A 27,189-nucleotide genomic window follows, 5' to 3' on the forward strand; every position below is an offset into this window, starting at 1 on the left:
AACGAGACCAAACTGTTAGTACCGTAGTCTAACTAGACCAAACTGTTAGTACTGTAGTCTAACTAGACCAAACTGTTAGTACTGTAGTCTAACTAGACCAAACTGTTAGTACTGTAGTCTAACTAGACCAAACTGTTAGTACCATAGTCTAACGAGACCAAACTGTTAGTACTGTAGTCTAACTAGACCAAACTGTTAGTACCATAGTCTAACGAGACCAAACTGTTAGTACTGTAGTCTAACTAGACCAAACTGTTAATACCATAGTCTAACTAGACCAAACTGTTAGTACCATAGTCTAACGAGACCAAACTGTTAGTACTGTAGTCTAACTAGACCAAACTGTTAGTACTGTAGTCTAACTAGACCAAACTGTCTGCAGTCTCACACATGGGAGGCCACAGCCACACTGTCCACTGTTGTGTTTCTTCCCATAAGAAAATAGACTGCTATGGGATGTGTTTTACAATAAATTGGTACTCATTAGGGACAGGACGGTACCAGTATGGCGATACTCGGTAGTATCGTGGCCAGGAAACAAAACACACAGTGGATTTAACTTCTTTAGAAAACAGCCCTAATGTTGGAAACAAACATCATTATGTTGTCATCAAGAGTAACATTGTCCAATTTACAGCACACAATGTTTTACATACAGCAGTTATTAATCTGTTGATCTGTTCGCAATACGAGTATCATCACACCTCATGTACCCATTTGCAGTCCACGGTCATGCACACTCATTAGTAAATCACTCAAACACACACACAGAGTCAGGAAGGATGCTCCTGTCTCATTACACTGGTTGCACTTCCCCTCCCCGCTGTGTGTACCATGGAGAGATCACACACAGAGGAACAATACCATCAACCAGACAGGCCTCTCCTTAGGAGACACTTCCTCTAGGGCCATCACATTTACTTCCTGGGGTCAGCATCTGACGTCATAGCAACATGCCCACAATCAGCGACCCCTGACTTCTGGGGCAGGCTCTGACGTCCTGTCATAAAGAGAGACCCGTTCTGTGAACAGAGGCGACCTTTAGGTTCCCGTTCACACTGGGAGGAAGAGCAGAGAAACATTGGGACGGTAATGAGTGGAGGAGTAGGCATGTATCTCTCTGTTTCCCAGCATCACAGAAGCCATTTGACATGGCATAGCATAGCATGGTTAGATAACATGTGACCTATATACAATGCATATGAATGATTTAAGGAAAATGGCCAATATTAATTGAGGGGATAAGTGAACAAATGTCATTGAAAAGTGTGGCCTTGGAAGACTGGCTCTAACTCTACACGCTAGGCTTGGTTTGAAAAGACCAACTTTGGTTTGACAATCAGAGAAGGGAAGTTTCCTAGTAAATAAGCCCATCATTAACCTCACACTTCCAGAACCACCAGAACTCAAGAGGCACGAGCCTTGCAATGCCACTAAGAACCTCCTAGCTTCATGTCAGTCTGGCTTATAAGAGATACCCGACAATGAACAAAGAAAACATTGTTTAAAAATTAGCACTTCAACCAATCGCGCATCCAGCCATCCACCCACCCAGCCATCCATTCCACTCACAGTGATATCGTCGTCCTCCTCCCCTTGCCTGTCCTAAACAATGACAGGCCATGTCAAAAGCCAGAATAGGTTTGCTTTCGTCTGTGTAAACTGTAATTGCGGCTGGCAGTACACCCTGTATCCGGTTTCTCTCTGTGTGGAGTTAGGGACATAAAGGCCTCAGGCGGCTCGGACACACAAAGAGACTCTTTCCTCTCATTATCTCCTTTCCCCCGCCACTGTCTCTAGCCTAATGCCAATTAAAAACAGAGCCGAGGAACAGGCAGAGGGACAAGGCCCCACTATGGAGCCCATAATGGGGTGTTTGTTTAAGGGGGGCGGGACACCCAGTGGAGCCTTACTCTCGACAGTCAGGTTGGATGGTAGGGTCCAGGGCGGTTTCACCCAGGCAGGACATAACCCCTTGTCCTGGATGTGTTGGGCTGGGGGAGGCTAGAGTGGACCAGGCCAAAGTAGGCCTAAGCCAATTCTTGGTGAGGGAGAGGACAATCTGTCAGGCTGGAAGGTCTGTCAGAAGTTATTGTCAATGGTCATTGGGTGCAACGAGGACATTTGGCAAGAGAAGCTGAAGATGTGCATTTTGACAGAAAAAAAAATCTGGTTGGACACTTACCAGTACGTACAAATGCACACGCACGCACCCAATGTCACAATGGTTCCGTTTCTGAGATGCTGGCCCTGCCATTCCTCAGTTACATCCCAGACTATACCACCTGTCCGAGTACAGCAGGGCCCTCTGTCTGTCCCAACCCACACCCCTCTCCCGGGACTGAATGACCTCATCCAACCACATCACCCTGTCAACAGTGTAACATGTTTATGTTATTCTACGTATGCATATTCTCTGTCTTCACCTGTCTCAAGGGCAGACAAGGTGCCATCAGCACTAGACATCCATCAACACACCTGGGCTCACACTGATAAGAAAGAGATGTGTGTCTACAGGGGTTTGACAGAGAGAGAACCATCTCTCCTCTACGGTCCATGCTATTGAAAGCTGTTGACAACATTTGCTAACAGAAGAGGAGTGTTTCTGTCATGTAGCCTTGTGTTCAGTGTTCTTGTTGTTCCATTTATAGGTCTGCTCTGCAGCACATGGCAGCAGCCACTGACAACTGCTCCATCATGCAGAAAATACACACACACACAAAGAAACCAGCAACAATGGTTGTTTGTTCACCATGCATTCACTCATGTGTGTTGCTATAAATAGCCCATGGATAAGTGAATGGCTCTCATGTGCAGAGTGGGAGTGATTTGAACCCCTTCATCTCCAGTTGGATTGGATAGTGTGTGTGGTTTAACCCCTTCACCTCCAGTTGGATTGGATAGTGTGTGGTTTAACCCCTTCATCTCTAGTTGGATTGGATAGTGTGTGGTTTAACCCCTTCACCTCCAGTTGGATTGGATAGTGTGTGGTTTAACCCCTTCACCACTAGTTGGATTGGATAGTGTGTGGTTTAACCCCTTCACCTCTAGTTGGATTGGATAGTGTGTGGTTTAACCCCTTCACCTCTAGTTGGATTGGATAGTGTGTGGTTTAACCCCTTCACCTCTAGTTGGATTGGATAGTGTGTGGTTTAACCCCTTCACCTCTAGTTGGATTGGATAGTGTGTGGTTTAACCCCTTCACCTCTAGTTGGATTGGATAGTGTGTGGTTTAACCCCTTCACCTCTAGTTGGATTGGATAGTGTGTGGTTTAACCCCTTCACCTCTAGTTGGATTGGATAGTGTGTGGTTTAACCCCTTCACCTCTAGTTGGATTGGATAGTGTGTGGTGGGAGGAGAGAGATCTTCATAATGGACAGAGAGGGGATGACAGGAGGGTAAGGAGACAAAAACAGTGTTTCGCCGTCACACATGCACACTCGCTCTCGTGAAAACACACACACAAGCTCACATTTAGACACACATGGTCAGTCTACTAGTTTCACCACTTATTCTCTGAGGAAGAAGATAACATGAAGATCAAACCCTCTGTAGTCTAGACCAGTCTTCTCTGATCTGAAGCAGTAAGCCACAACCAGGTGTGCTGCTGTTCACCATATGCCTCATATCAGTGAGCCTATCAGCACCTTAAAGTTGTATAATACTAGAAACCATTTCCTCTTCGAACCCACATCAACAGGAGCCTTGTACTGGAGGACAATGTTAAGTTCACTGGTTCAACCACATAAAAACCCCATAGAAACAGAGATAGGAGAGAATTGAATTACAGTAGGTTAAAGTCCTTTGTCAACATGAATACACTGGACCAGCTTCACTTATTTTTTTTATTTTACCTTTATTTAACCAGGCAAGTCAGTTAAGAACAACTTCTTATTTTCAATGACGGCCTGGGAACAGTGGGTTAACTGACTGTTCAGGGGCAGAACGACAGATTTGTACCTTGTCAGTTCGGGGGTTTGAACTCGCAACATTCCGGTTACTAGTCCAACGCTCTAACCACTAGGCTACTCTGCCGCTGGGCCAAAGATGTATTGGCTCAAAAAACAACATCTTTCCCAGGAAAAGATCAAGCTCAAAAAAAGCCACCGCCCAATCACTTACCGACCGTGCCTCTGCTCTGAATGGAACAGTGTGTGTGTCATGACTCAGTGCCGGGCCAGCTCTAGCTATGGTAAACATGTTTGCGGTGGTTCCAGGAAACCTTTAGAATCACTGAGTGGGATAACGTAACACCTTGCCGGCTAGAGCCCACTGCTATCATTTCCCAACACTATCAATGTGCTGCTTCCTACTCTGCTGAAATATTAAGCCTATTTATGAGGCCCGATGGGATACTTGTTCAATATCTCTTCACGAACCGCAAAAACAACGTTAGTCTGTGTGCTTAGACATTACGTTCAGTAGATGGTTAAGCAATCTCTGCACTGCAGGCATCCAACTGTTCCACGAGGAAGCTCTAAAAACCTAGGAACAACACAGGATGTAAGGGCTAGGGCAGGGGTATAACTCGGTACCAGATTAGAGGGAAACCAGGACAATATGCAGTGGAACTAGTGTCGAGGTCCCGAGTTGAGTTTGAAAGGCTTAGGGCCTATGTTTTCTGAATGCGCATGCATGCTTGCTTTGTGTATGACGAGTATTCAGACTTTTGTCAAAGTAAATCATTAGAAGAAGACAAATCTCCGATATGTTCTTCCTAACAAATGGAAGAATGGAGGAAGAGAAAACTAATGGGACAGCTACAGAGCTAAGAGAGTGACACACCCACACAGTGCTGTGATTGTGAGCAAGCAGGTCTCTTATCTACCGCAGCTAAACTGACAGGCACTGCACAGGGCAGCCCGAGCAGTCACTGCATCGCCATGGGAACTGATGATAAGCGTGCCTGTCTGACCAGTGACCACAACCACAGAGGGGCCGCCGCCGAGGATCATGGGAAAACCACAGGGGCGTGACGGAGAAGACTGACAGGTCCTGGCAGAGAACCACTGGGCTGTTTTTTATGTGGGAAAAACTGCAGCAACAGTCTGAAATACCTGGTAACCCCACTGTTTACACTAGGCCTGCAGATCCATTTCAGAGGCCTGCAGATCCATTTCAGAGGCCTGCAGATCCATTTCAGAGGCCTGCAGATCCATTTCAGAGGCCTGCAGATCCATTTCAGAGACCTGCAGATCCATTTCAGAGGCCTGCAGATCCATTTCAGAGACCTGCAGATCCATTTCAGAGGCCTGCAGATCCATTTCAGAGGCCTGCAGATCCATTTCAGAGGCCTGCAGATCCATGTCAGAGGCCTGCAGATCCATTTCAGAGGCCTGCAGATCCATGTCAGAGGCCTGCAGATCCATGTCAGAGGCCTGCAGATCCATGTCAGAGGCCTGCAGATCCATGTCAGAGGCCTGCAGATCCATGTCAGAGGCCTGCAGATCCATTTCAGAGGCCTGCAGATCCATGTCAGAGGTCTACAGATACATGTCAGAGGCCTACAGATCCATTTCAGAGGCCTGCAGATCCATTTCAGAGGCCTACAGATCCATGTCAGAGGCCTACAGATCCATTTCAGAGGCCTGCAGATCCATTTCAGAGGCCTACAGATCCATGTCAGGGGCCTGCAGATCCATGTCAGAGGTCTACAGATACATGTCAGAGGCCTGCAGATACATGTCAGAGGCCTACAGATCCATGTCAGAGGTCTACAGATACATGTCAGAGGTCTACAGATCCATTTCAGAGGCCTGCAGATCCATTTCAGAGGCCTACAGATCCATGTCAGAGGCCTACAGATACATGTCAGGGGCCTGCAGATCCATGTCAGAGGTCTACAGATACATGTCAGAGGCCTACAGATACATGTCAGAGGCCTACAGATCCATGTCAGAGGTCTACAGATACATGTCAGAGGCTTGCAGATCCATGTCAGAGGCCTACAGATACATGTCAGGGGCCTGCAGATCCATGTCAGAGGTCTACAGATACATGTCAGAGGCCTACAGATACATTTCAGAGGCCTACAGATACATGTCAGAGGCCTACATGTCATATTCAGCTGTGTGAAGGTGTGCTCACCATGTGTATTAGTAGCTCTAGTCTTGCAAGGATCTACAAATCACGTTGTTGAATGGGTATGGACTGACTTTTAATGTGAGGACACACAAATGGATCTCTGTGTCACTCGTCACCGTCTGCATCAGCTGATGGTCACCAGGCCAGGCTAAGCAGCTGTGCATATTGTTAACTATTTTTTTGTTGTTTAATGTAGCACTAAGCATCTTTCAATAAAACTAGGCTACTGTAGCCTGTGTGCATTAGCGCAAGCGCAATGTTGAGCAGATGTCAACGGCTAATATGCTAAGCTCTCCGAGCAGATAATCACTTCTATGCAAACAGTCATATTTGTTCTCAGATATACGCTCATACAGACTGCACAGTGAACCAACTATCTGGCTGATCCTATTCCTGAGAACTAGCCTATCGCCCAACTTGTAGAGAGATTGGGGGGGTGGGGGGGTTCTTAGAAATGATTTAGAGGAAGTATAACATTTAAACTGAAGAGCCTGCAATTCCACAAATGATCGACAAAAAGGAGCAGTTATGGTAGGTACGAGCAAACGCCTGAGTGTTTGATCAAATGTTATTTGTCACAAGAGCCGAACACAACAGGTGCAATGCTTACTTTACAAGCCCTTCAACCAACAATGCAGTTAAGAAAAAAAGTGTTAAGAAAGTATCTACTAAAATAAACGGAGGTTTAAAAAAACCCGCTGGAAGTAAGCTGATAATGGACTCATAATGCCATGCAGATCATAGACATGGCAACAATCACACACATCTACAGTAGTTCAGTTTAAAGTGAAAGAAGAATGGAGAGAGAAAAATAAAGGGTTGGTATCACACCATACTCACAGAGAAAAGGATGGACAATCTCCAACAAGCATTAGGCTGGATTTAAAACTCTAAGTGTTGAGGCTAACTAATCCAGGCATCAACTAACGATGTAATGTGCTTACTTTGGCTTGGCTTCAGCTCGGCTGGGGAGTGGGGACTACCTAGTATGGTGTAGGTCTACCTCGAGGTTTCTCACAACACAATCCTATATGGCACCCTATTCCCTATATAGTGACTGTCAAAAGCTAGTACACTAGGCCTATCTAAGGAATTGGGTGCCACTTCGTACGCAGACCAGTATGTATTCAGGTCAAATTTAAACATCATGGCCGCCACATGAATTAAGTCCAACTAACAAGACTCTTGAAATAAAATGGCCGATATCATAATATTTGAAGTACTCCAGGTACTGTAAGACTGCCTTGGGCTCCTAGCAGATGTGGTATAGGTGTGATTCCTGTATGAAACATTACGGAGTCTTAAAAAGGAAGCCTGGGTAAGGCAAAAATGTCATAAATATGCTAACTTTGATTAATTATTTCTCAATTGTGCTTTTATATACAAATGTCAAATATATGTCAGCAATCCTTCCTCCAAAGGACCATCCTATGAATACAATTTTGAGAAAATCATGATATTTTCTTGTCCTGGTATCATCAGGAATCATTCATAAGATATACTTTAAGGCTGGAGGGGTTACCTCAGCCTTCTCAGGGGCCCTCCAGATGTTACCTGGGCGAGGATATTTATAGTGCACACATCCCCCAGTGTGTTAGGTACACACGGCCAATCGCACCATCCACAACAGTAGAGACCTTTAGTTAGCCTACCTCTTTGTCATGGACGCAATTTGACGAACACAGGCGGAACAGTAGGACACTTCACAGCATCATACTGTATATTCAATCATGTGCACAAATACATTATCTACAGGACAAGCCAAATAAACAGAAAAGAACCAAAAATAGTATTTTGAGTGAGTCCATGTCATGGTTTGTTATAGACTTGAATAAGATTTGAAAGGGAGGTATTCTGAGATGGTACATTAGGCCTACATGAGATGGATCCAGTGAGCATGGTAAAGGGCTTACCTTGGTGACTGTGTGATGTCATTGTTGACAGGATGGTCCTCGGAGAATCCACAGTGAAGTTTAAAATATACGGCCTGGAGAGGAGGAGGACGGGACAGGTGGAGTGTGTGTGGGTCAGGTGGGTTAGTGTGTGTGTGTGTGTGTGTGTGTGTGTAGGGAAGGGGGCTGGTCTGATGTGTACCAAGATCAGGGCCACAGTACTCCTCAGCAGGAAACACAACCACCCACAGGTGTCTTCACTGGTCAGCAACAGGAAACAGCCCTCCACCTTACAGCCTACTGTTCAGGTAATCCAATCAGAGACACCCGCTCACTTGTACCAGCCTTTCAAAGAGAGAGAGAGAGGGGCAGTAAGTCAGGATGACGCATCAGCAACATAAATCTGAGCTGGATTCAGAAACAATCATTATTCATTCTGAATCCCCCTACACTAACACATCATTAAGTGTACAGATGGAATGAATACCCACAACAAACACAGACTACTAGACCACCCATCATGTGTAGGGCTAAGCTAATGGCCTGGAGGTAGGGAGGGAGGATGTGTGTTGAGAGAGGTGGGGTGGGGGTTGTGGTAAGGGCTTCTCAAGACAGAGGGGCAGAGTGTGGAGCTGCGGGACAAACCTCCAAAAGTCGGTCACGGCTGGCAGACATTCACGCTTTGTGATGGAAAGGGGTTTGTGTGTGTGTCTGTGTAGAGGAGGGGGTAAACCCCGGGGCGCTATGCCCCTGCACTCTCTCTCTATGGGCTTTGCTTGGTGTGTGTGTGTGCCCACGCTTGTCTGGCCCCATTGTCCCCAAACTGGTTGTGTGATACAGGGTGACAGATTTGGAGAGACAGTCCCTCTAGCTCAGAGAAAGAGACCCAGGGCGTATAGCTCTACGACCAATCTACAACATTTTGTTACTTTTCTTCAGTAACGTTACCTGGTACATTTTTAACACGCTACATCTACACATTCTTTTTATGTATACATTTGGCATGAATGTAAAAAAACAAAACTGCTTTCTGATGAATAAATAAAAACGTAGGAATACTAAAATATTCAGTAGGATGTTGCACTACAACACAATAGCTAAAATGCACTCCGTCTTTCGCGCTCGCTGACCACAATTTCACCAGCACGCCCCCCCATTCACAAAAAAAGGTTGACGCATACAGCTACTTCACCACCCGCCCATTGACAGACACAGCTGACTTTCCCAGTCATTTCTCCTTTAACATTGCGTAGCATTACGATCGAGAACGATAAAAAAAATACTGATACACTATCCCTATCAACATGTATGTCTATAGCACTATCCACCGCCATGTTCTAAAAATAGAACACAGGAACAAATCAAGGCAGGTCAGAGACTGTGCGTAGCTAAATATGTCGCGCGCCAGATAAGCATTTAGCGATCTAACGTACATATTTTCCCCGCATGCAGCACATCAGACAATAATAATAAGCACTCTTTCTATATCCAACATATTGTGCTAATTACATTTATATTTTGTAAGAATAAGTGTATTATTAGCGCGAGCAGCTCAACTGGAAACTTCAGGCAGCAGACATTGTTTTGATAGGATTGTCCCCGCGCCCGAAATCGATGCATCATTGCCTAAGAAACATCCTGAATATTTTCGCACTTCAACGAGCTAAATTCGTCGAAAAGATAAACGATATGCTCACCTAGAAGCTCCAAGAGGCGGCCCTGTCCCGAGAAAGATGCAGAATAAATATGTTGACTTTATCACTAGGGAAGTCTACTGGCGAAATAATCATTTTCTGACAGATTCCGCCATACTTGATTTTGGTTACGGAGTCACGTGTCGCGTCCCTACATTTATCCAAGTATTGAGAGGCGTGGTTTGCTATCAATATCAAATTGTTACAATGTTGCAGCTGTGATAGCAATAGTGAGCATTTAGAACTGTCCTAATGATATTATATTTAATTTGTTAATATCTTTAATGTTATGGATTCACTACTTAGTGAGTCTACTTACCATAATAGCCTACTTGTGTTATGGGCTGATACAAGAAAGGGCGTGTCGTGTGCCATTGACTGCGTATTGTTATGGTGCCAAAATAGCTAGGCCCCTACATATCATCTATTGATCTGTGGAATTGTAGCCTTTCTCTACAATTACGTTTATTCATACTTTGTCATTAGATTCACATAATCGATATTTATTCAATATGCCGACTAAACCAGTAGCATAACTACGTTTGTATGACAGCATTGTTTATATTAGGCTATTATATTAGGCATATTAGGCTATAACAGCTGGCTAACGGGAAAGTCTAGTACACCCACCGCTTCTCTAATATATAATACGGGAGTTTTTTATTGCAATAAAGGTTCCATAACCTATATGGAACCTTACTCTTGACGCTAACACATCTCTCCGTCTACCTCTGGGATATTGTCACAACAACATTGTGCCGCATTTGACAGCATGAGCAATATGAGTTGGATGATTTATCCAATTCTGACTCATTGCCAGATGAAAAGTGTTTCTCTCTGCAGCCGTGTAATCTAATAGTGTTTATTTCCATGACTTAATTCTATTTTGCGTCTCATCCACCCACAGTCACAACACAAGGAGCGGTCAGCAGAGTTAACCACGCTGCTGTTTGACTGTAAGGCCGCTGCTACTGAAACTGCCAACTGGAATCGGTCTATTACCCATCATCAGACAAATTGAGATATAGGACTGCTCAATCAGTATCTGTTTCCAGATCAGTTTTTCTGAGATGGGGAATAACATCCTAAAATTGTTTATTTTCAAGATTCGTTTATTTTGTTTAACCATTTAATGCAGTCCATAAAATGTGCATAATTAAATAACCATCGTCTACGAAATATTTACAGTGGTTGGGCTCACTTACATGATTATATCATATTCTTCAAAAGAAACAAAGGTTGGGCATATTATAACTAATTACTATATACTAGCAACAATCAGCAGAAGGAAATCGAAACAGATTGTACCTTTAAAAAAATAATCCAAACCATACCCATTCTTTCATGAAGACACACGGTGTTTTTCCATCTTTAACCCCCATATCCGAACACCAGTGATTGAATAGAATAGGACCCCTTTAGTTCAAGTAATTTCTCCCGCCCAGCACAAATGAAGGCCTGTTGGGATGGCTGTATCCATAGTAACGGAGGATTATCATTTCTCTGGATGAGCTACAGTGCATCAGTTATGTAACTGAGCGGTCTTGGAGACATGTCTCATGTTGGCGAGCCTGAGAAAGATAAGCTCTTTAGGGGAAAGCCACAGGGATATTTTCCCCAGCCTGAGAAAGTAGATATACCAAAAGGGTTCTCCTTGGAACCAACAAGGGTTCTTCTATGGGGACAGCTTATGAATCATTTTTGAATCCTCTTTTCTAAGAGTGTATGCTAGTCAGTACTAGCCATCTGGTGGCATTTTACTCACAATTTGCAAGGCTTGAGTACAATTAGCAGGCCTAATAAAAATGGATTCTTCATGCACCTATAATTGTTTATCTGTCATCGATGGCTGCACTGGGTAAGGTTCATCACTGTCCTGCTACTGAACTACATTGAGGCTTACCTCAACATCGTTCACATATCTATGCTAAGCAAAACAAGACCTACATGTGAGAACATTTACGATAATGCTATCTCTGAGATGTATGGAGGCTAGCTGTACTGTATCCAACCCATGTGACAGTGTTTTCACTATCTGATCATGAGATCAATCTTATCTTTTCAGAGCAACATGACTTGCAGTAGTAGCCCTGCTTCCTGGAACACACTGACGAAGAATGAAGTGTGTGGAATTAAGTGTGTGTGTGCCTGTGGAACTACCTATACATGTGTGCCAGGGTGTAAGTGAGTGAGTGCATGCATGCGCGTGTAAGTATGTGTGTGCACGTGTGTGTGTGTCTGGGGTAATGCCTCCCAGGTGTGTTGGAGACGTACAGATTGAGAGCAATGACGTCAAAGGAGCATCAAGATTGGTGTATACTATCTGGGGCTCCCTAAACTCAATGAACATCTGATTAGCCTTTTGGTTATTAGAGCATTAGCTGCTGCAACTGGGACTTTTCCAGCTCTCACCTGGGAGTTGATTGTCTACAATCTTCTTGCTCAGTGGTCCCTTAAAAAGAGATCAGCTGTGCACGTTATTCATATAGATTGTGTCTATATGCCTTGGAGGAAGATGCGTGGACTCATTTGCAAGTTCAGTGACATGCTAGAATTATTATAACATATTCTTACACAAAGTCTGTCAACATGAGAATATTTATTAATAACAATCTTTGTATAACAAGCTTTCCATTGTTTTATCCAATGTCAACTTTGACATCTGTCTTTACACTGACACACACATACATTTGTAGAATCTTAATTTGAGCCAGTTTGCTACATCAGGAAAATAGTCCTGCAGCAACAGGAAATGTGAATTATTATGTGGATTATAATAATGACATTTATTTTGTAGGGGCTGATCCATTTTTCGTTAGGGCAAATCAAGTCTGACATTTTAAAGTGGAAATTGCTAACTTTAGCATTTTTTGTATTTTTTTTTTTACCTCGAATAGACTACAAGATTGCATTCTCTGCTGTGCAGCAACAAAATAGTGATCAAATGAAGATACTACATCTGTAAATAACCTCCATTTAGACACCAGTGTAAAGGATCTGCCATTTCTTCTGACAGCTTCATTACTGCATGACACACACAAAAAGAGAGACACTCCAACATGTTCTCTGGCCCTGGAAACCAGGCACTCAGGAAAGCTTTATTGTTTACTCATGTGTGGGAGCCGAGGTTATAATAGGAAACTACAACTGAAACTAAAACTAATCATGAAAAAAACATTCATTAACAAACCCATTCGAAAAAATAAAACTACACTGAATATTTTATCTTTGACTTCAAAACGAACAGAAATAAAATAACAACCACCATGAATATGTTCAGTTTGTTGTTTTTATCTAAACTTTGGGCAAAAATGAAAGGGTGTTTTCAAGCTTTTTGGGTGTTTTCAAGCTACTGAATCTGTCGGGTAGAGCCGGCAAGGAAATGGCGATGTTTCAAATGGGCTTAGCTTGTGCATCACCAGCTATCACCAAAGACAGTACAGTATGACGATAGGCAGAAACTGCGTCTCCAATAAAAAATCCCAGGTCACACTTCTAGGCGATGTCATGTGGACGTTAGCTTGCTAAGATCATGCGCAGAACCACACGGTCTAACGGTCATCTCGCTCCGAACTGTGCATATGCAGGCCGTCAAATCAAAAGGCACTCCTTCGATATAAAGTCGTTTTTTTACAAAATTGTGTTTCAGTTTGTCACTTTCATAAGATCTGAGTCATAACAATGTTTAACTACTGAAGACATGGTCTCGAATCTAGGCTGTGCCTTTAGATTTTGATATAATCAACAACTAAGGAAGATTTTTTTTCACTTCCCTCACTGACTTCTCAAACCCCAAACCCATGCCTGTTCTGCTTGGTCTGTTTCACAAGTATTCCCGGTAGTCTCACGATGTTGCGCCTCTGTGTTTAGAGAAACTCTGTGCTTTTTATTGTGATGAGATTTGTCCTAGAGGCAGAACTGAGCGATTTCCCCTTGGGCCAGCTGCTAAATCAAAATTATCTATATTGTAAAACATTTATGAAAACAGAAATTCGTTTTTTGGTCATCATTTAAGGTTAGGTTTAGGCATTCGGGTTAGCAGTATAGTTCAGGTTAGGTTTAAAATCAGATTTTATAACTGTGTGGCTTTGCTAGCTAGTGACCACTCTACAGAGCTGCATCCATAACAAATTTCACGACGAAAAACGCAAACCTGTGAAAAACATGGCTGGGTAGCTAACTTGATTCTTATGTACATGTACTACTTAAGTTAAAAAGCATTGGACTGGTGGCAGGTAGCCTAGCGGTGGTTAAGAGTTTTGGGCCAGAGCGACTAAGTGAAAAATCTGCCGATGTGCCCTTGAGCAAGGCACTTAACCCCATTTAGTCCTCTAAGTAGCTCTGGATAAGAGCGTCTGCCAAATGACTAAAATGTGTAAACATGGGCGAGAGAGTTTCCTCCCATCATATTCATTGCATCAGTCTCTGCACTATTCCTTTTAATTCCAAGTCACACAAAAAAACTGTACAACACAAATGGCTCCTAGCCAACCGCACTTGTTTTCTGACCATAACACTAAAACTGAAACTAAATAATATTTAAAAAATATATTTTTATACAACTTAAACTAGAAAAAACTATCAAATCAGGTCTGAAAACTAACTGAAATTAAACAGAATTTTAAATCATTTTAAAACAAGTAGAAAAATTCAAACTAATATAAAAACACAAAACTACAATAACCTTGGTGGGAGCTATAGAATTAGCTATCAAAGTTAAGAATGACCAGCGCTGGTACAGTGGTAGATACATTTAAACTTGGCTGTTTCTGTCATGGGGGGTGAGGCAATACTTCTATTCAGTTACATGTTGATTTTACAGACACGACCGTAGGCTCTTTGAAAAGTTGTAGAGATCTTTGTATTTGGAAGAAAAAGCGTTCTAAATGCATTAGAAACATTCAGCTCTTATTAAGTATAACATCTGACTTGGGATCAGTTCTTCCCACCACAGCTATGACCAAACCACACGGAGTGAATAGACCCACAGTGTTCCTGGACCTGTGGTTATGGCTTTAGCAGTTAACCGCAGCAGTGAGAGCAGAGTGTATGGAGAAAACAAGGCCCCGTTTTAGTCTAACTGGCTATAAGTGGTTGCAAAGGGAAGTCTGTTCCTCACCCAACATCAGCCACAAATCACTGTCCCACAGTACACAGACCTCACTGATACTACAAAGGAGTTCATAGCTGAAAAAAATACCTGTTTACATACCCTGTTTATATGTTAACTTGGCTCTTTTTTTTTTTACAGAGTACGTTTGGCCCAGGAAATTAATATTGAATGAGTGTAGTGGATCTCCAAAATACCTATGCCAAGCATTGATGGGCCGGTCAGAGTCATATAGACCCATATCCACTATGTAAGACTGGTGTGAATATGTTTCACACCAACTAAGACAAGGGTTCTAAATTTCACCAACAATTCTCAACACCAGCTTCTGGCCTGTTCACACGTTACTGGCAAAACTTGGCTATGACAGCAGTGAAGCAAAGAAGCCACAGTTTGTGAACTAGGCCATGCTCATTATGTTTAGCATTTGTCTTACAGAACATCATGTGAGTGAAAAAAGGTTCCCTACATCTGTGGTTGTCAAACCTCTCCTGCCAGACCCCCAGCTGTTCCATGTATTTGATCTATTCCAGAGCTAGCACACCTGGTTCAACTTGTCAACTAATCAGCAAATCCTTCATTGGATGAATCAGGTGAGCTAATACAGGGCTAAAAATAGTGAAACGTATGTGGGTCCCCAAGGAGTGGGTTGAGAACCACTGCCTTACATAACAAGAGAAAATGAAAAGATCTATCACCTATACGTTTGCAAATGGAAACTAGATTTAGGGAGAATGAAAGGGAAATGGGGGGCTGTAATGTGTTGAAACGGCCATAAAGTGTTCTCGTTAAACGAAAGCAGAGCAAGGCTTTTACAGTAGAGCCAACTAGTCCACAAGTTTCCACCAAAGGGTCCCAGACCTGCACACTCATTACGTTTCCCTCCCTCTCTAACAGCTTCCAGGCCCTAGAAAATGAGCCTGGAATTACAGTGTGTGTGTGTGTGTTTGTGCGCGCTAGCTTATGTGCATTTGTGTGAGTGTGTAAGTACACTACCAGTCAAAAGTTTTAGAACACCGACTCATTCAAGGGTTTTTCTTTATTTTTACTATTTTCTACATTGTAGAATAGTGACGACATCAACACTATGAAATAACACGTGGAATCATGTAGTAACCACAAAATCCAAATATATTTTATATTTGAAATTCTTCAAATAGCCACCCTTTGCCTTGATGACAGCTTTGCACACTATTGGCATTCTCTCAACCAGCTTCATGAGGTAGTCACCTGGAATGCATTTCAATTAACAGGTGTGCCTTGTTAAAAGTTCATTTGTGGAATTTCTTACCTTCTTAATGCATTTGAACAAATAATTTGTGTTGTGACAAGGTATACAGAAGATAAGACATGAAGGTCAGTCAATACAGAACATTTCAACTATGACATTTTCTTAAAGTGCAGTCGCAAAAAACATCAAGCGCTATGATGAAACTGGCTCTCATGAGGACCGCCACAGGAATGGAAGGCTAAGAGTTACCTCTGCTGCAGAAGATAAGTTCATTAGTTACCAGCCTCAGAAATTGCAGCCTAAATAAACGCTTCACAGAGTTCAAGTAACAAACACATCTCAACATCAATTGTTCAGAGACTGTGTGAATCAGGCCTTCATGGTCGAATTGCTGCAAAGAAACCACTACTAAAGGACCCCAATAAGAAGAAGAGACTTGCTTGGGCCAAGAAACATAAGCAATGGACATTAGACAGGTGGAAATTTGTCCTTTGGTCTGGAGTCCAAATTGGCAATTTTTGGTTCCAACCGCTGTGTCTTTGTGAGACGCGGTGTGGGTGAACGGATTACCTCCGCATGTGTATTTCCCACCGTAAAGCATGGAGGAGGTGTGATGGTGTGGGGGTGTTTTGCTGGTGACACTGTTATTTATTTAGAATTCAAGGCAAACTTAACAAGCATGGCTACCACAGCATTCTGCAGCGATACACCATCCCATCTGGTTTGGGCTTAGTGTGACTATCATTTGTTTTTCAACAGGACAATGACCAAACACACCTCCAGGCTGTGTAAGAGCTATTTGCCCAAGACAGAGAGTGATGGAGTGCTACATCAGATGACCTGGCCTCCACAATTCTCCGACCTCAACCAAATTGAGATTGTTTGGGATGAGTTGGACCGCAGAGTGAAGGAAAAGCAGACAAGTTCTCAGCATATGTGGGAACTCCTTCAAGACCGTTGGAAAAGCATTCCAAGTGAAGCAGGTTGAGAGAATGCAAAGAGTGTGCCAAGCTGTCGTCAAGGCAAAGGATGGCCATTTGAAGAATCTCAAATATAAAATATATTTTGATTTGTTTAACACTTTTTTGGTTACGACATGATTCCATGTGTTATTTCATAGTTTGTCTTCACTATTATTCTACAATGTAGAAAATAGTAAAAATAAAGAAAAACCCTTAAATGAGTAGGTGTTCTAAAACTTTTGACAGGTAGTGTATGTGTGCGCACTTTCTTATGTGCATGTACAGTATGTGTGTGTGTTGGTACACCATCCCAGTGTCAATATTAAACAGGCTCATTTTTGTGATAAACTGACTGATTCTGGTGTCTGACTGTTATGTCCTCCCTATGACAGTTTAAAGAAGCCCACCCACAGTTCAGTTACCACATATGTCTGAGCAAGTAGGACAAAAGTAGACCTGAAAAACATTGTTTCATGTGATTTCTAGACAGATTGGGGATTTAGATGGATTGAGAAAGAAGAAACCATGGAAACAATACATGTCATGTTGCCTATATTTCTTTTGCTATCGGAAATCCTCTCATTATCATACACAAACAAATCACATCTGACATAACTATTGGTAAACATTTTGCACTAATAGTACATTTCAAGTCACTGGGGACGGGGGACATGTCCGTCCCCCCACCACATTCTTAAAGTGCATTTTTGTCCCCCTCAGGTTTATTGGAATGTGATACAAAACAAGGAAATAGTGTGATTTAGGACCATTCGGTTGCCTCCGAGCGGTCGGGTAGGCTGTTTGGAGTGAAAAATATGTCCCACCCACTTCTTAAATCAAAGTTGCGTCCCTGATTTCAAGTAATATCAAGCCATAAGAAAATACAAAATATGCCTCCTCACAGGTGCTTCCTCACTTGGTATAGCATTTACCTTATGTACCGATAACCATTCTACCCAGGTTACCTTGAATGGTTTTCCTTATCATGGTGCAATACTGTAGTGTTTGTCCACGCTGAAGGTCTGCTCACCAGTGAAACCCTCCCGGGCACAATGCCCACAGGCAACCCCATGCCAGGCCTACCCCCTAGGATCAAAGACTCAGCAGCACGGAGAAGTAAGCCCAGACCAAGTACACAGACCTGAACAGACAAGTGCTTTCTTTTATAATATATATAATAATCAAGGGCAGCCACTCTTAGACATGAAAAGGAGCTCAATATAAAGTTGAAAAGGTCTGGCAAGCATGCATAGGGAGAGAGTCAAGCCAGGGCCAGTTACTCAATATTGATGCAAATTTCTCTCATTCTAAATTCTGTTTCCCCCAGGGTCACTGGGCTCAAAACAGTGGTTCTCTGCATCACAACCCCTCTAACTAACAGTCCAAACCGGTTGAGCCACCCAAAGGATTCAAAATTGGATGGCTCCAGCCACATTTCTAGCTAGCTGAGGGGTGCTCTCAAGTTACTTTAAAACATTGTTACACCGGCTTTTGGGTGGAAAAATAAACCATTAAGATTCAGTTCTGCAATGCCCTATTTTTTTAAAAACTGTCACACTAGAACCCAGTTATGCACATGTGCTGGAGCAGTCAAACCCCCACACAATCCCAGGGTATTGGTTTTAGCTCATGAATCCTTGCAGGGTTGGGGATTAGTTCAAATTGAAGTCAGTCAATTCAAATTCCAGTGAACTGGCATTATTTCTGTAAAAAAATGCTTCTCAGTTTGAGACGTTTGGGCAGAAGTGTCAATGATTGACTTGAAAGCACTTCTTGATTTGACCCGAAATGTTTAAATAAAGATTAACATAGGTCATTGCAGTGCATCAGCTGGACAACACGAAAGACACTTTAAAATTGTTATTTTATTAAGGAAAACCGTGAAAGAGATGAGTTTGCGGTAAAAGCTTGTAAGGTACATTTTAAAACTCTTGAGACTGGAAGTCTTTGGCATGGCTGCCGATGTCTTGAGGTTGCTTGCTCTTCTTGGGAAGTAACACGGCTTGGATGTTTGGAAGGACACCACCCTCCGATATGGTGACCGCACCCAGCAGCGTGTTCAGCTCCTCATCGTTCCGCACAGCTAGTTGGATGTGCCGTGGAGCAATGCGTGACTTCTTATTGTCACGGGCCGCGTTACCCGACAGCTCCAGGACTTCAGCGCAGAGATACTCCAGTATGGCAGCGAGGTAGACTGCAGCTCCTGTACCAATGCGGGCAGCGTAATGTCCCCTCTTCAGCAGACGGTGAATTCGGCCTACAGGAAACTGGAGACCTGCCCTGACAGAGCGACTTGTGGAAGTCTTCGATTTGGAGACAGCTTTCTTTCCACGACCGGACATCTTGTAGTTTGAGATACAAAGTACATGTTTATTAGTGGCTGTTGAAATTATTCAAACATTGACTCAAGTGCATCGCCAATATGCAAGCCCTCCTGGGAAGAGTTGTGGATGCAAAGAAGCTAATACACTGCCCTTTCAGCTGGTGCCCACTCAATCACTACAATTTCACAGGCACACTATTTACACAGTTAACATGGACTACCAGAACACTTACACTTCAAATCAAAATAAAGAAAGTTACGAGGACAATGCACAAATTAGCAAAAAACGAAACATGTCTATACTCACGGCGACAGGCTGTTTGCAAAAACTAGAAGAAGCCTGAACTGAAAATAACAGCAGCCATAGAGCCTTTTTATGAAGGGAATAACAAATTGCATTCTTGAGGGGACCCGTTTCCCAAAGTCACATGTCGTAAATACTTATGTCTGATTGGATAGCCGATTAGAGGAAATTCACACGGGGCCCAATTCCAAATCGAGCCCTAGGCCCTACTCCTTACTACTCTGGATATATATACAGTACGTTAGCGGATCCGATAGGGTAGGTGGAAGTTGTGCCATCTATTTTACACCTATTCTGTGTTCAGATAATTTCACATTAGTCTACCAGAAAATGTTATATTAGAAGAGTGTTTCCCAACTCCGGTCCTGAGTACCACAACAGTACACATGTTTGTTGTGCTCGGACAAGAGTAGCCGATTGTACTTGCCAACTAATCATCAAGCCCTTGACAAGTTGAATCAGGTGCTTTTTTCCCGACGCTACATCAAAAATGTGTGCTGTTGGAGGTACTCGAGGACCGGAGTTGGGAAACGCTATATCAGAAGAGAGGAAGGATGAAAGCCAGCATGATGATAATGGTGTTATTGTGCCACCTAGTGAACAAGGATATTCCATTCAATTCAAGGGTCTTTATTGGCATGGGAAACATGTGTTAACATTGCCAAAGCAAGTGAGGTAGATAATATACAAAAGTGAAATAAACAATAAAAATTAACAGTAAACATTACACATACAGAAGTTTCAAAACAATAAAGACATTACAAATGTCATATTATATATATATATATATATATATATATATATAGGGTGTTGTAACAATGTACAAATAGTTAAAGTACACAAGGGAAAATAAATAAGCATAAATATGGGTTTTATTTCAACGGTGTTTGTTCTTCACTGGTTGCCCTTTTCTTGTGGCAACAGGTCACAAATCTTGCTGCTGTGATGGCACACTGGAATTTCACCCAGTCGATATGGGAGTTTATCAACATTGGATTTGATTATTACTCTCCGATGAAGTCGTCATGTTGAAGAAGTCCCGCCCACTTTGGCATGGATTGGTTGTTACTATGAAGGGGGCGTGTCAAGATTCAGGGTGAAACACCAATCGTATCAAATGTTTAATTGACGTAATAACTGAGTGCCAGAGACTTCCGGAGACTTTCACACATGTGAAAAAATCATGGGGACTCTATTTAGATGTTTTTCTCTATAGCTCGTATTTGTTCTTCGGTCAGCACCAAGAAATAACAATTTTTAGCGTTTTCTGTGATTGACTGAACATATTTTCTTAACCTGTTTTCAACATTTGTCGCGTTAGCAAACTTTTCAGCTCTCAAGTTAGGCAGCTAATTTAAATTAGCCACTTTGGTAACATCTAGCTAGCTATCATGGATTACTCGGATGAAAATTCGGTACAATTCCACGGGGATGAAGAGATTATAGAAGTAATCAACCTTAACGAAACAGAGCAAAGCCCAGGTAATGATGGTTGCATGCTTAGCTAGATAACGTTAGTTGGTTAGAATCAGATGCTTCAAGGGGTGTAGTTTAGTTAATGTCCTTCTAAATGTATGAGGACTTGCTACATGGACTGTCATTGATTGAGCAAAATAAGTTGTCTCTTGGACGCTGGTGGCATTGTCTTGGTTAGACCTTCTATGAGTTAATGTCGTGGTATAAAACTAAGAGAGGCACATGTGTCAAGTACAGTAATCTCACGCTGACGGACAGATGATTTGGCGGATGAGTTCGAGGACGTGGACGTCGGAGAGACTGAGGACGGAGACGATGAACAGGAAGACTGGGATACCGACGACGAGATGGAGCAGGAAAAGGAGCAAGATGACAGCGAACTCACCTTTTCCAAACACACGGGTACTAGCTAGCTAACTATATCACCTGACTAGTGCTTTTCTTCAGTCTCTTCACAACTCAGTGGCAGTTGCCGGTAGTAGGTCCATCTCACTATCTTGTCCATCACCGCCACCACTATGTGGATAGGATTTGACCGTAAAGGGTGGATGACTTTACAGTCATTTCATGTATTGAAGGGAAGGAGACAGGGTGGAAGCTATTGGATAGGCCAGGGACATGTATGGGTCTCTTTTTTTTTTCTTTCTGTTGTCACATTGACTTGTGTTTTCCAGGCTCTGTGTTCTGTGTGAGTCTGGACCCAGCCACAAACAGCTTGGCAGTGACCGGAGGAGAGGATGACAAGGCCTATGTCTGGAGAGTGAGTGACGGGGAAGTGCTGTTTGAATGTACAGGTGAGTCTCCATACTCTCCAAGCTGTCATCAATTAGTTGTTGTGCTTTTAATTTAGCTTTGACATCCCAATAGGACATTTCTTTATGCTACAGGATAGTTGAGCTCAGAATAAACAGATATTTGTGTTGCTCCCAATATTTAACCCCAGTCCTTCTTTTTCCACAACCGTAGGCCATAAGGACTCCGTGACAAGTGTTTTATTCAGCCATGATTCTTCCCTGGTGGCCACGGGGGACATGAGCGGGCTGATCAAGGTCTGGAAGGTGGAGACCAAGCAGGAGGTGTGGTCCTTTGAGGTTGGAGACCTGGAGGTGAGGGAGAACGCAGGCCGGCCCGAAACAGGGTGCGCATATTTATTGTAGCCCAGCAGGAACACACTGCCACACCTGATTCAGCCTGATTAAGCTAGGTAGTTAAATCAAGTTTTGGCATCTGAAGTGTGTGTGTGTGTGTTAGTGGATGGAGTGGCACCCCTGCGCCCCGGTGCTGCTGGCGGGCATGGCGGACGGTAACGTTTGGATGTGGAAGATCCCAGGGGGTGACTGTAAGACCCTGCAGGGCCCTGGCTGCCAGTCGACCAGTGGAAAGGTCCTGCCAGACGGTGAGACTGTCTCCCCTGCCAAACATAAAGGACAATTCAGCACAGAACACTCTACCATGATCTGTGCTGCCAGGTTGAACATGTAACAACTTTGTCTTTTCTCCACAGGGAAGAGAGCTGTGGTGGGCTATGAAGATGGCAACGTACGACTTTGGGACCTCAAGCAGGGAAATGCCACCCATGTGATTAAAGGTGAGTTTGGCCAAGTTGTCGCATGCCTGAACAGAGTATGTGACCATCCTCACTACTGCCAGACGGCAGGATGTGTGTCATGGTCACTGGGAATAGGTGTGGAATTCCTCATGAAAATCAGTGTGGATTGTGTTTATTAGTGTACATAGCTTACTTTATATCTAGAACAGATGACCAAACTCCAAATCCTAATCTTGACTTTTCTGAGGATAAAACAATAATAACTGCCACTGGACCAGGGGTAAGGAACAACTGTCTCCTCGCTTCTCTGGCCAACTCAGGTCATGATGGACACCAGGGGGCACTGACGTGCCTGGCCTGTAACAAGGACGGCTCTCTGGTGCTGACGGGCTCCATGGACGGCCGTGCCAAGCTCATCAACACTGCCACTGGCAAGGTGGGCAGCGGGCACTACTGTATTAAAGAGAAGACATAACTACTGTATTATAGAGAAGACATAACTACTGTATTATAGAGAAGACATAACTACTGTATTATAGAGAAGACATAACTACTGTATTATAGAGAATACATAACTACTGTATTATAGAGAATACATCACATACTGTATTATAGAGAACGCGTAACTACTGTAGGAGAGAGGACGCGTAACTACTGTATTAGAGAGGACGCGTAACTACTGTAGGAGAGAGGACGCGTAACTACTGTAGGAGAGAGGACGCGTAACTACTTTTGGAGAGAGGACGCGTAACTACTTTTGGAGAGAGGACGCGTAACTACTTTTGGAGAGAGGACGCGTAACTACTTTTGGAGAGAGGACGCGTAACTACTTTTGGAGAGAGGACGCGTAACTACTTTTGGAGAGAGGACGCATACAGTTGAAGTCGGAAGTTGACATACACTTAGGTTGGAGTCATTTAAACCTTTTTTTTCAACCACTCCACAAATTTCTTGTTAAATTAACTAACTATAGTTTTGGCAAGTCGGTTAGGATATCTACTTTGCGCATGACACAAGTAATTTTTCCAACAATTGTTTACAGACAGATTATTTCACTTCTAATTTACTGTATCACATTTCCAGTGGGTCAGAAGTATACGTACACTAAGTGCTTTGCTGCAGGAGGGACTGCTGCACTTCACAAAATAGATGGCAGCATGAGGCAGGAAAATGATGTGGATATATTGAAGCAACATCTCAAGACATCAGTCAGAAAGTTAAAGCTGGGTTGCAAATGGGTCTTCTAAATGGACAATGACCCCAAGCATACTTCCAAAGTTGTGGCAAAATGGCTTAAGGACAACAAAGTCAAGGTGTTGGAGTGGCCATCACAAAGCCCTGACCTCAATCCTATAGAACATTTTATGGGCAGAACTGAAAAAGCATGTGTGAGCAAGGAGGCCTTACAAACCTGACTCAGTTACACCAGCTCTGTCAGGAGGAATGGGCCAAAATTCACCCAACTTTTTGTGGGAAGCTTGTTGAAGGCTGCCTGACACGTTTGACCCAAGTTAAACAATTTAAAAGCAATGCTACCAAATACTAATTGAGTGCATGTTAACTTCTGACCTACTGGGAATGTGATGAAAGAAATAAAAGCTGAAATAAATAATTCTCCCTACTATTATTCTGACATTTCACATTCTTAAAATAAAGTGGTGATCCTAACTGACCTAAATTGGGGAAGTTTTACCAGGATTAAGTGTTAGGAATTGTGTGAAACTGAGTTTAAATGTATTTGGCTAAGGTGTATGTAAACTTCCGACTTCAACTGTAACTACTGTAGGACAGAGACCACGTAACTGCTGGAGCTACGGTAGAGACCACGTAACTGCTGGAGCTACGGTAGAGACCACGTAACTGCTGGAGCTACGGTAGAGACCACGTAACTGCTGGAGCTACGGTAGAGACCACGTAACTGCTGGAGCTACGGTAGAGACCACGTAACTGCTGGAGCTACGGTAGAGACCACGTAACTGCTGGAGCTACGGTAGAGACCACGTAACTGCTGGAGCTACGGTAGAGACCACGTAACTGCTGGAGCTACGGTAGAGACCACGTAACTGCTGGAGCTACGGTAGAGACCACGTAACTGCTGGAGCTACGGTAGAGACCACGTAACTGCTGGAGCTACGGTAGAGACCACGTACAGAGGACAGTGGGAATAAAAACAGTACTTCTGTTTTTTTGGGGGGGACAGATGACATGGGGAGATTGACATGCATTATTCACAAGAAAATGTTCTGTCATGTGTTCAATTGACCAACATATGGGTTTTCGCGATGTGGTGTCCTGCTACTTATCAGTTGGTATATGCTGTATAACTGGAATGAGTCTAATGGGGTGTGTAGGTGTTGGGTGTGTTCTCTGTGGACGGGGGCAAAGCCAAAGCCTCTCAGGAGGATGCTGAGGAGACCAACTCTGTGGAGTCAGTGGGGTTCTGCAATGTGTAAGACTTCATGTTTTTAACTAGTTAACTTTAAATGAACTACATGGCATACGGTGTGTAACAGTTGCCATGTTTTTAACGATGATGTGTTCTCTGTTGTCCAGGTTGCCTCTGATAGCAGTGGCGTATCTGCATGGGACCCTGGCTATCTATGACCTCTCCTCACAGGTCCTCAGACACAAGTGTCAGCACCAGGTAAGAAACCAGCCATCCAACAGGCTCTCAACTCACAACCAAACCCACAATAATCCTCTGATCATGGATTGTAGAGACGTGTTGCTCTGCTATTTTCATATGCCTTGTTATATGCTCTATAACCGACTGTGTGTGTGTCAGGCTGGCATTGTTAAACTGCAGTGGGAAGAGTCATCCTCTGTGGTGTCCACCTGTAGTCTGGACGGGGCGGTGAGGCTGTGGGATGCCCGCTCGGGAACCATGGTGTCAGAGTACCGTGGCCACCAGGCGGAGATCCTCGACTTCACACTTAACAGGTACACACACCAACACACACGCTTATCACAGATCCTAACCTTTTCAATTAGGCTTATGCACAAAAAGTCTGACCCTGTATCAGTGGTTATGAGGATCTTGTATTCTACTTACTTGAGCCAGAAAGGCTCCTATTCTCATCTGACTCTCTCTCCTCCTCCCTCACAGAGAAGCCTCTATGGCGGTCACTGCCTCTGGAGACCACCAGGCCAAAGTCTTCTGCCTCAAACGACCAGACCGTTAATAAGAGGAGCAGAGGGAGAAAGAGTGAGAGAAATGTGGATGGACTCAACCCCGATCGCGCTTTGTCAACAATGCACCTTAAAGGCAATGTTCCCGTTTTTGTGGAGACCGTTTTAACGGTGGACACTGCATATATCGGCTCAATCCGAAGTTGTCCTTTAAATGGCGCATGGTCAACAAAGCGCGATCGGATTGAATCCCAGCCTTTCATTGTGTTTTCTCACAACTGAGGGTTTTTGAAGTGTCTTGTATCGATTGTGGTCTGTCTGATCTATAGTAGACCTGCAGTGTTCTAGAAGGGTCTAGAATTGCCAGCCATTCTACTCAGGTTTCTCAAGTAGAACCCACACAAAATATATGCATTCTAAGTGGTGTGGTAGTGTAGATGTTGGAACACGTCATCCTAGAGGCAATGAAGCATCTTAACAGTAGACCAATTGGATATGTCATGTGGTCCTTGATTTATCACTAAATACACTTACATCTATACCTTGGTGTTCCCTGTGCATTTTGGATTGATGACAATTATGAATACACATTAAAGTAATTGAGCTACGTAGAGATGGAGATCTCGATGATGTCCCCATCATTTCTGGTGATTTGTGGAGTGTAATCCTCACTTTCCCCCTAAATCACTCCAAATTATGTCAACTCAACCTTATGTAAATATATTGGGCCCTGTTGAAATACTTTAGAAATGCATCCGTCCTTCCTTTTCTGAAGTAATCATGAATCTGGATTGGTGGAAATAATGTGATAACTTTGCTTTCCCGTACCCCATCACTGACCTTAAGGAAACATTGAAGGAAGGGTGCATCTCTGAAGTATTGGGACAGAGCCATGGGCTTTGTTCTGCTGTTTGTTGGAACCATTAAAGACGTTTTCAACCCAAGTCTCTAGGTTGTCCTGGTTCATTCCCAGCACCAGCTCTGCCTGAGAAGGCTTTGTGCAGACCGTCAGTGAGTCACATATTGTCTCTCAAATGGCACCCTATTCTCTATAGTGGTCTTCTTTTGACTAGTGCTGTGGTCAAAAGTAGTGCACTATATATAGGGAATAGGGTGTGATTTGTTACACAGTAGGGACCAGAACACTGCTGTGATTAGAGGTATGATAAGCATACTACAAAGTCAACCTCATCATCAAGAGATGATGTCATTTGTAATTTGTTGTTGTAAGCTTGGATCTGTGTGCTTGATCTAATGCATTCAGCCACGCTACAGGGTGCCCTAGCCAAAATAGCTTCTAGGCTAATCTAACATTATACAGATATGACTCAGATACAGAGTGCATTTGGAAAGTATTCAGACCCCTTGACTTTTTCCACATTTCATGTTACAGCCCTTATTAAAACATGTATTAAATAATGTTCCTCAATCTAC

General features: G+C 43.3%; 3 protein-coding genes across 4 annotated transcripts in view; 1 reads left to right on the forward strand and 2 right to left on the reverse strand.

Annotated features, from left to right (window-relative positions):
• The window catches only part of LOC135543314 (histone deacetylase 4-like), a 92,142-nt gene extending 82,360 nt beyond the window's left edge, over positions 1–9,782 (reverse strand). The window contains exons 1-2 of the mRNA XM_064970490.1: positions 9,675–9,782; positions 7,999–8,322 (exon numbers count right to left, since the gene is read on the reverse strand). Of these exons, the coding sequence (XP_064826562.1) occupies positions 7,999–8,020 (22 nt within the window). The 5' untranslated portion in view covers positions 8,021–8,322; positions 9,675–9,782. The remainder of the gene's footprint in view (positions 1–7,998; positions 8,323–9,674) is intronic.
• Positions 9,783–18,756: 8,974 nt separating this feature from the next.
• Positions 18,757–19,689, reverse strand: LOC135543014 (late histone H2A.2.2-like). Its single transcript, XM_064970117.1, has 2 exons — positions 19,605–19,689; positions 18,757–19,316 (listed from the first exon to the last, which is right to left on the reverse strand). The coding sequence occupies exon 2, from the start codon at positions 19,314–19,316 to the stop codon at positions 18,897–18,899; it is 420 nt and encodes a 139-aa protein (XP_064826189.1). The 5' UTR covers positions 19,605–19,689; the 3' UTR covers positions 18,757–18,896.
• Positions 19,690–20,752: 1,063 nt separating this feature from the next.
• Positions 20,753–26,699, forward strand: LOC135543315 (angio-associated migratory cell protein-like). 2 transcript variants are annotated; one of them, XM_064970491.1, is made up of 11 exons: positions 20,753–21,083; positions 21,336–21,479; positions 21,752–21,871; positions 22,044–22,183; positions 22,329–22,473; positions 22,582–22,665; positions 22,947–23,062; positions 24,978–25,075; positions 25,180–25,270; positions 25,412–25,566; positions 25,733–26,699. In XM_064970491.1, exons 1-11 carry the CDS (start codon positions 20,993–20,995, stop codon positions 25,806–25,808), a joined length of 1,260 nt encoding a protein of 419 aa, XP_064826563.1. In that variant the 5' UTR covers positions 20,753–20,992; the 3' UTR covers positions 25,809–26,699. The 2 variants fall into 2 exon arrangements, with proteins under 2 accessions (XP_064826563.1, XP_064826564.1); XM_064970492.1 differs by having other exon boundaries at positions 20,995–21,083; positions 21,315–21,479.
• The last annotated feature ends 490 nt before the right edge of the window (positions 26,700–27,189 follow it).

The sequence above is a fragment of the Oncorhynchus masou genome, chromosome 7, assembly GCF_036934945.1.
Source record: "Oncorhynchus masou masou isolate Uvic2021 chromosome 7, UVic_Omas_1.1, whole genome shotgun sequence".
In the NCBI taxonomy this organism is placed as follows: Eukaryota; Metazoa; Chordata; class Actinopteri; order Salmoniformes; family Salmonidae; genus Oncorhynchus; species Oncorhynchus masou.

Coding starts and splice junctions, on each gene's coding strand:
- LOC135543014 (XM_064970117.1), bottom strand. CDS start 19,316: ATGTCCGGTCGTGGAAAGAAAGCTGTCTCCAAATCGAAGACTTCCACA.
- LOC135543315 (XM_064970491.1), top strand. CDS start 20,993: ATGGATTACTCGGATGAAAATTCGGTACAATTCCACGGGGATGAAGAG. Junction 21,084..21,335: donor CGAAACAGAGCAAAGCCCAG/GTAATGATGGTT, acceptor GCTGACGGACAG/ATGATTTGGCGGATGAGTTC. Junction 21,480..21,751: donor CACCTTTTCCAAACACACGG/GTACTAGCTAGC, acceptor TGTGTTTTCCAG/GCTCTGTGTTCTGTGTGAGT.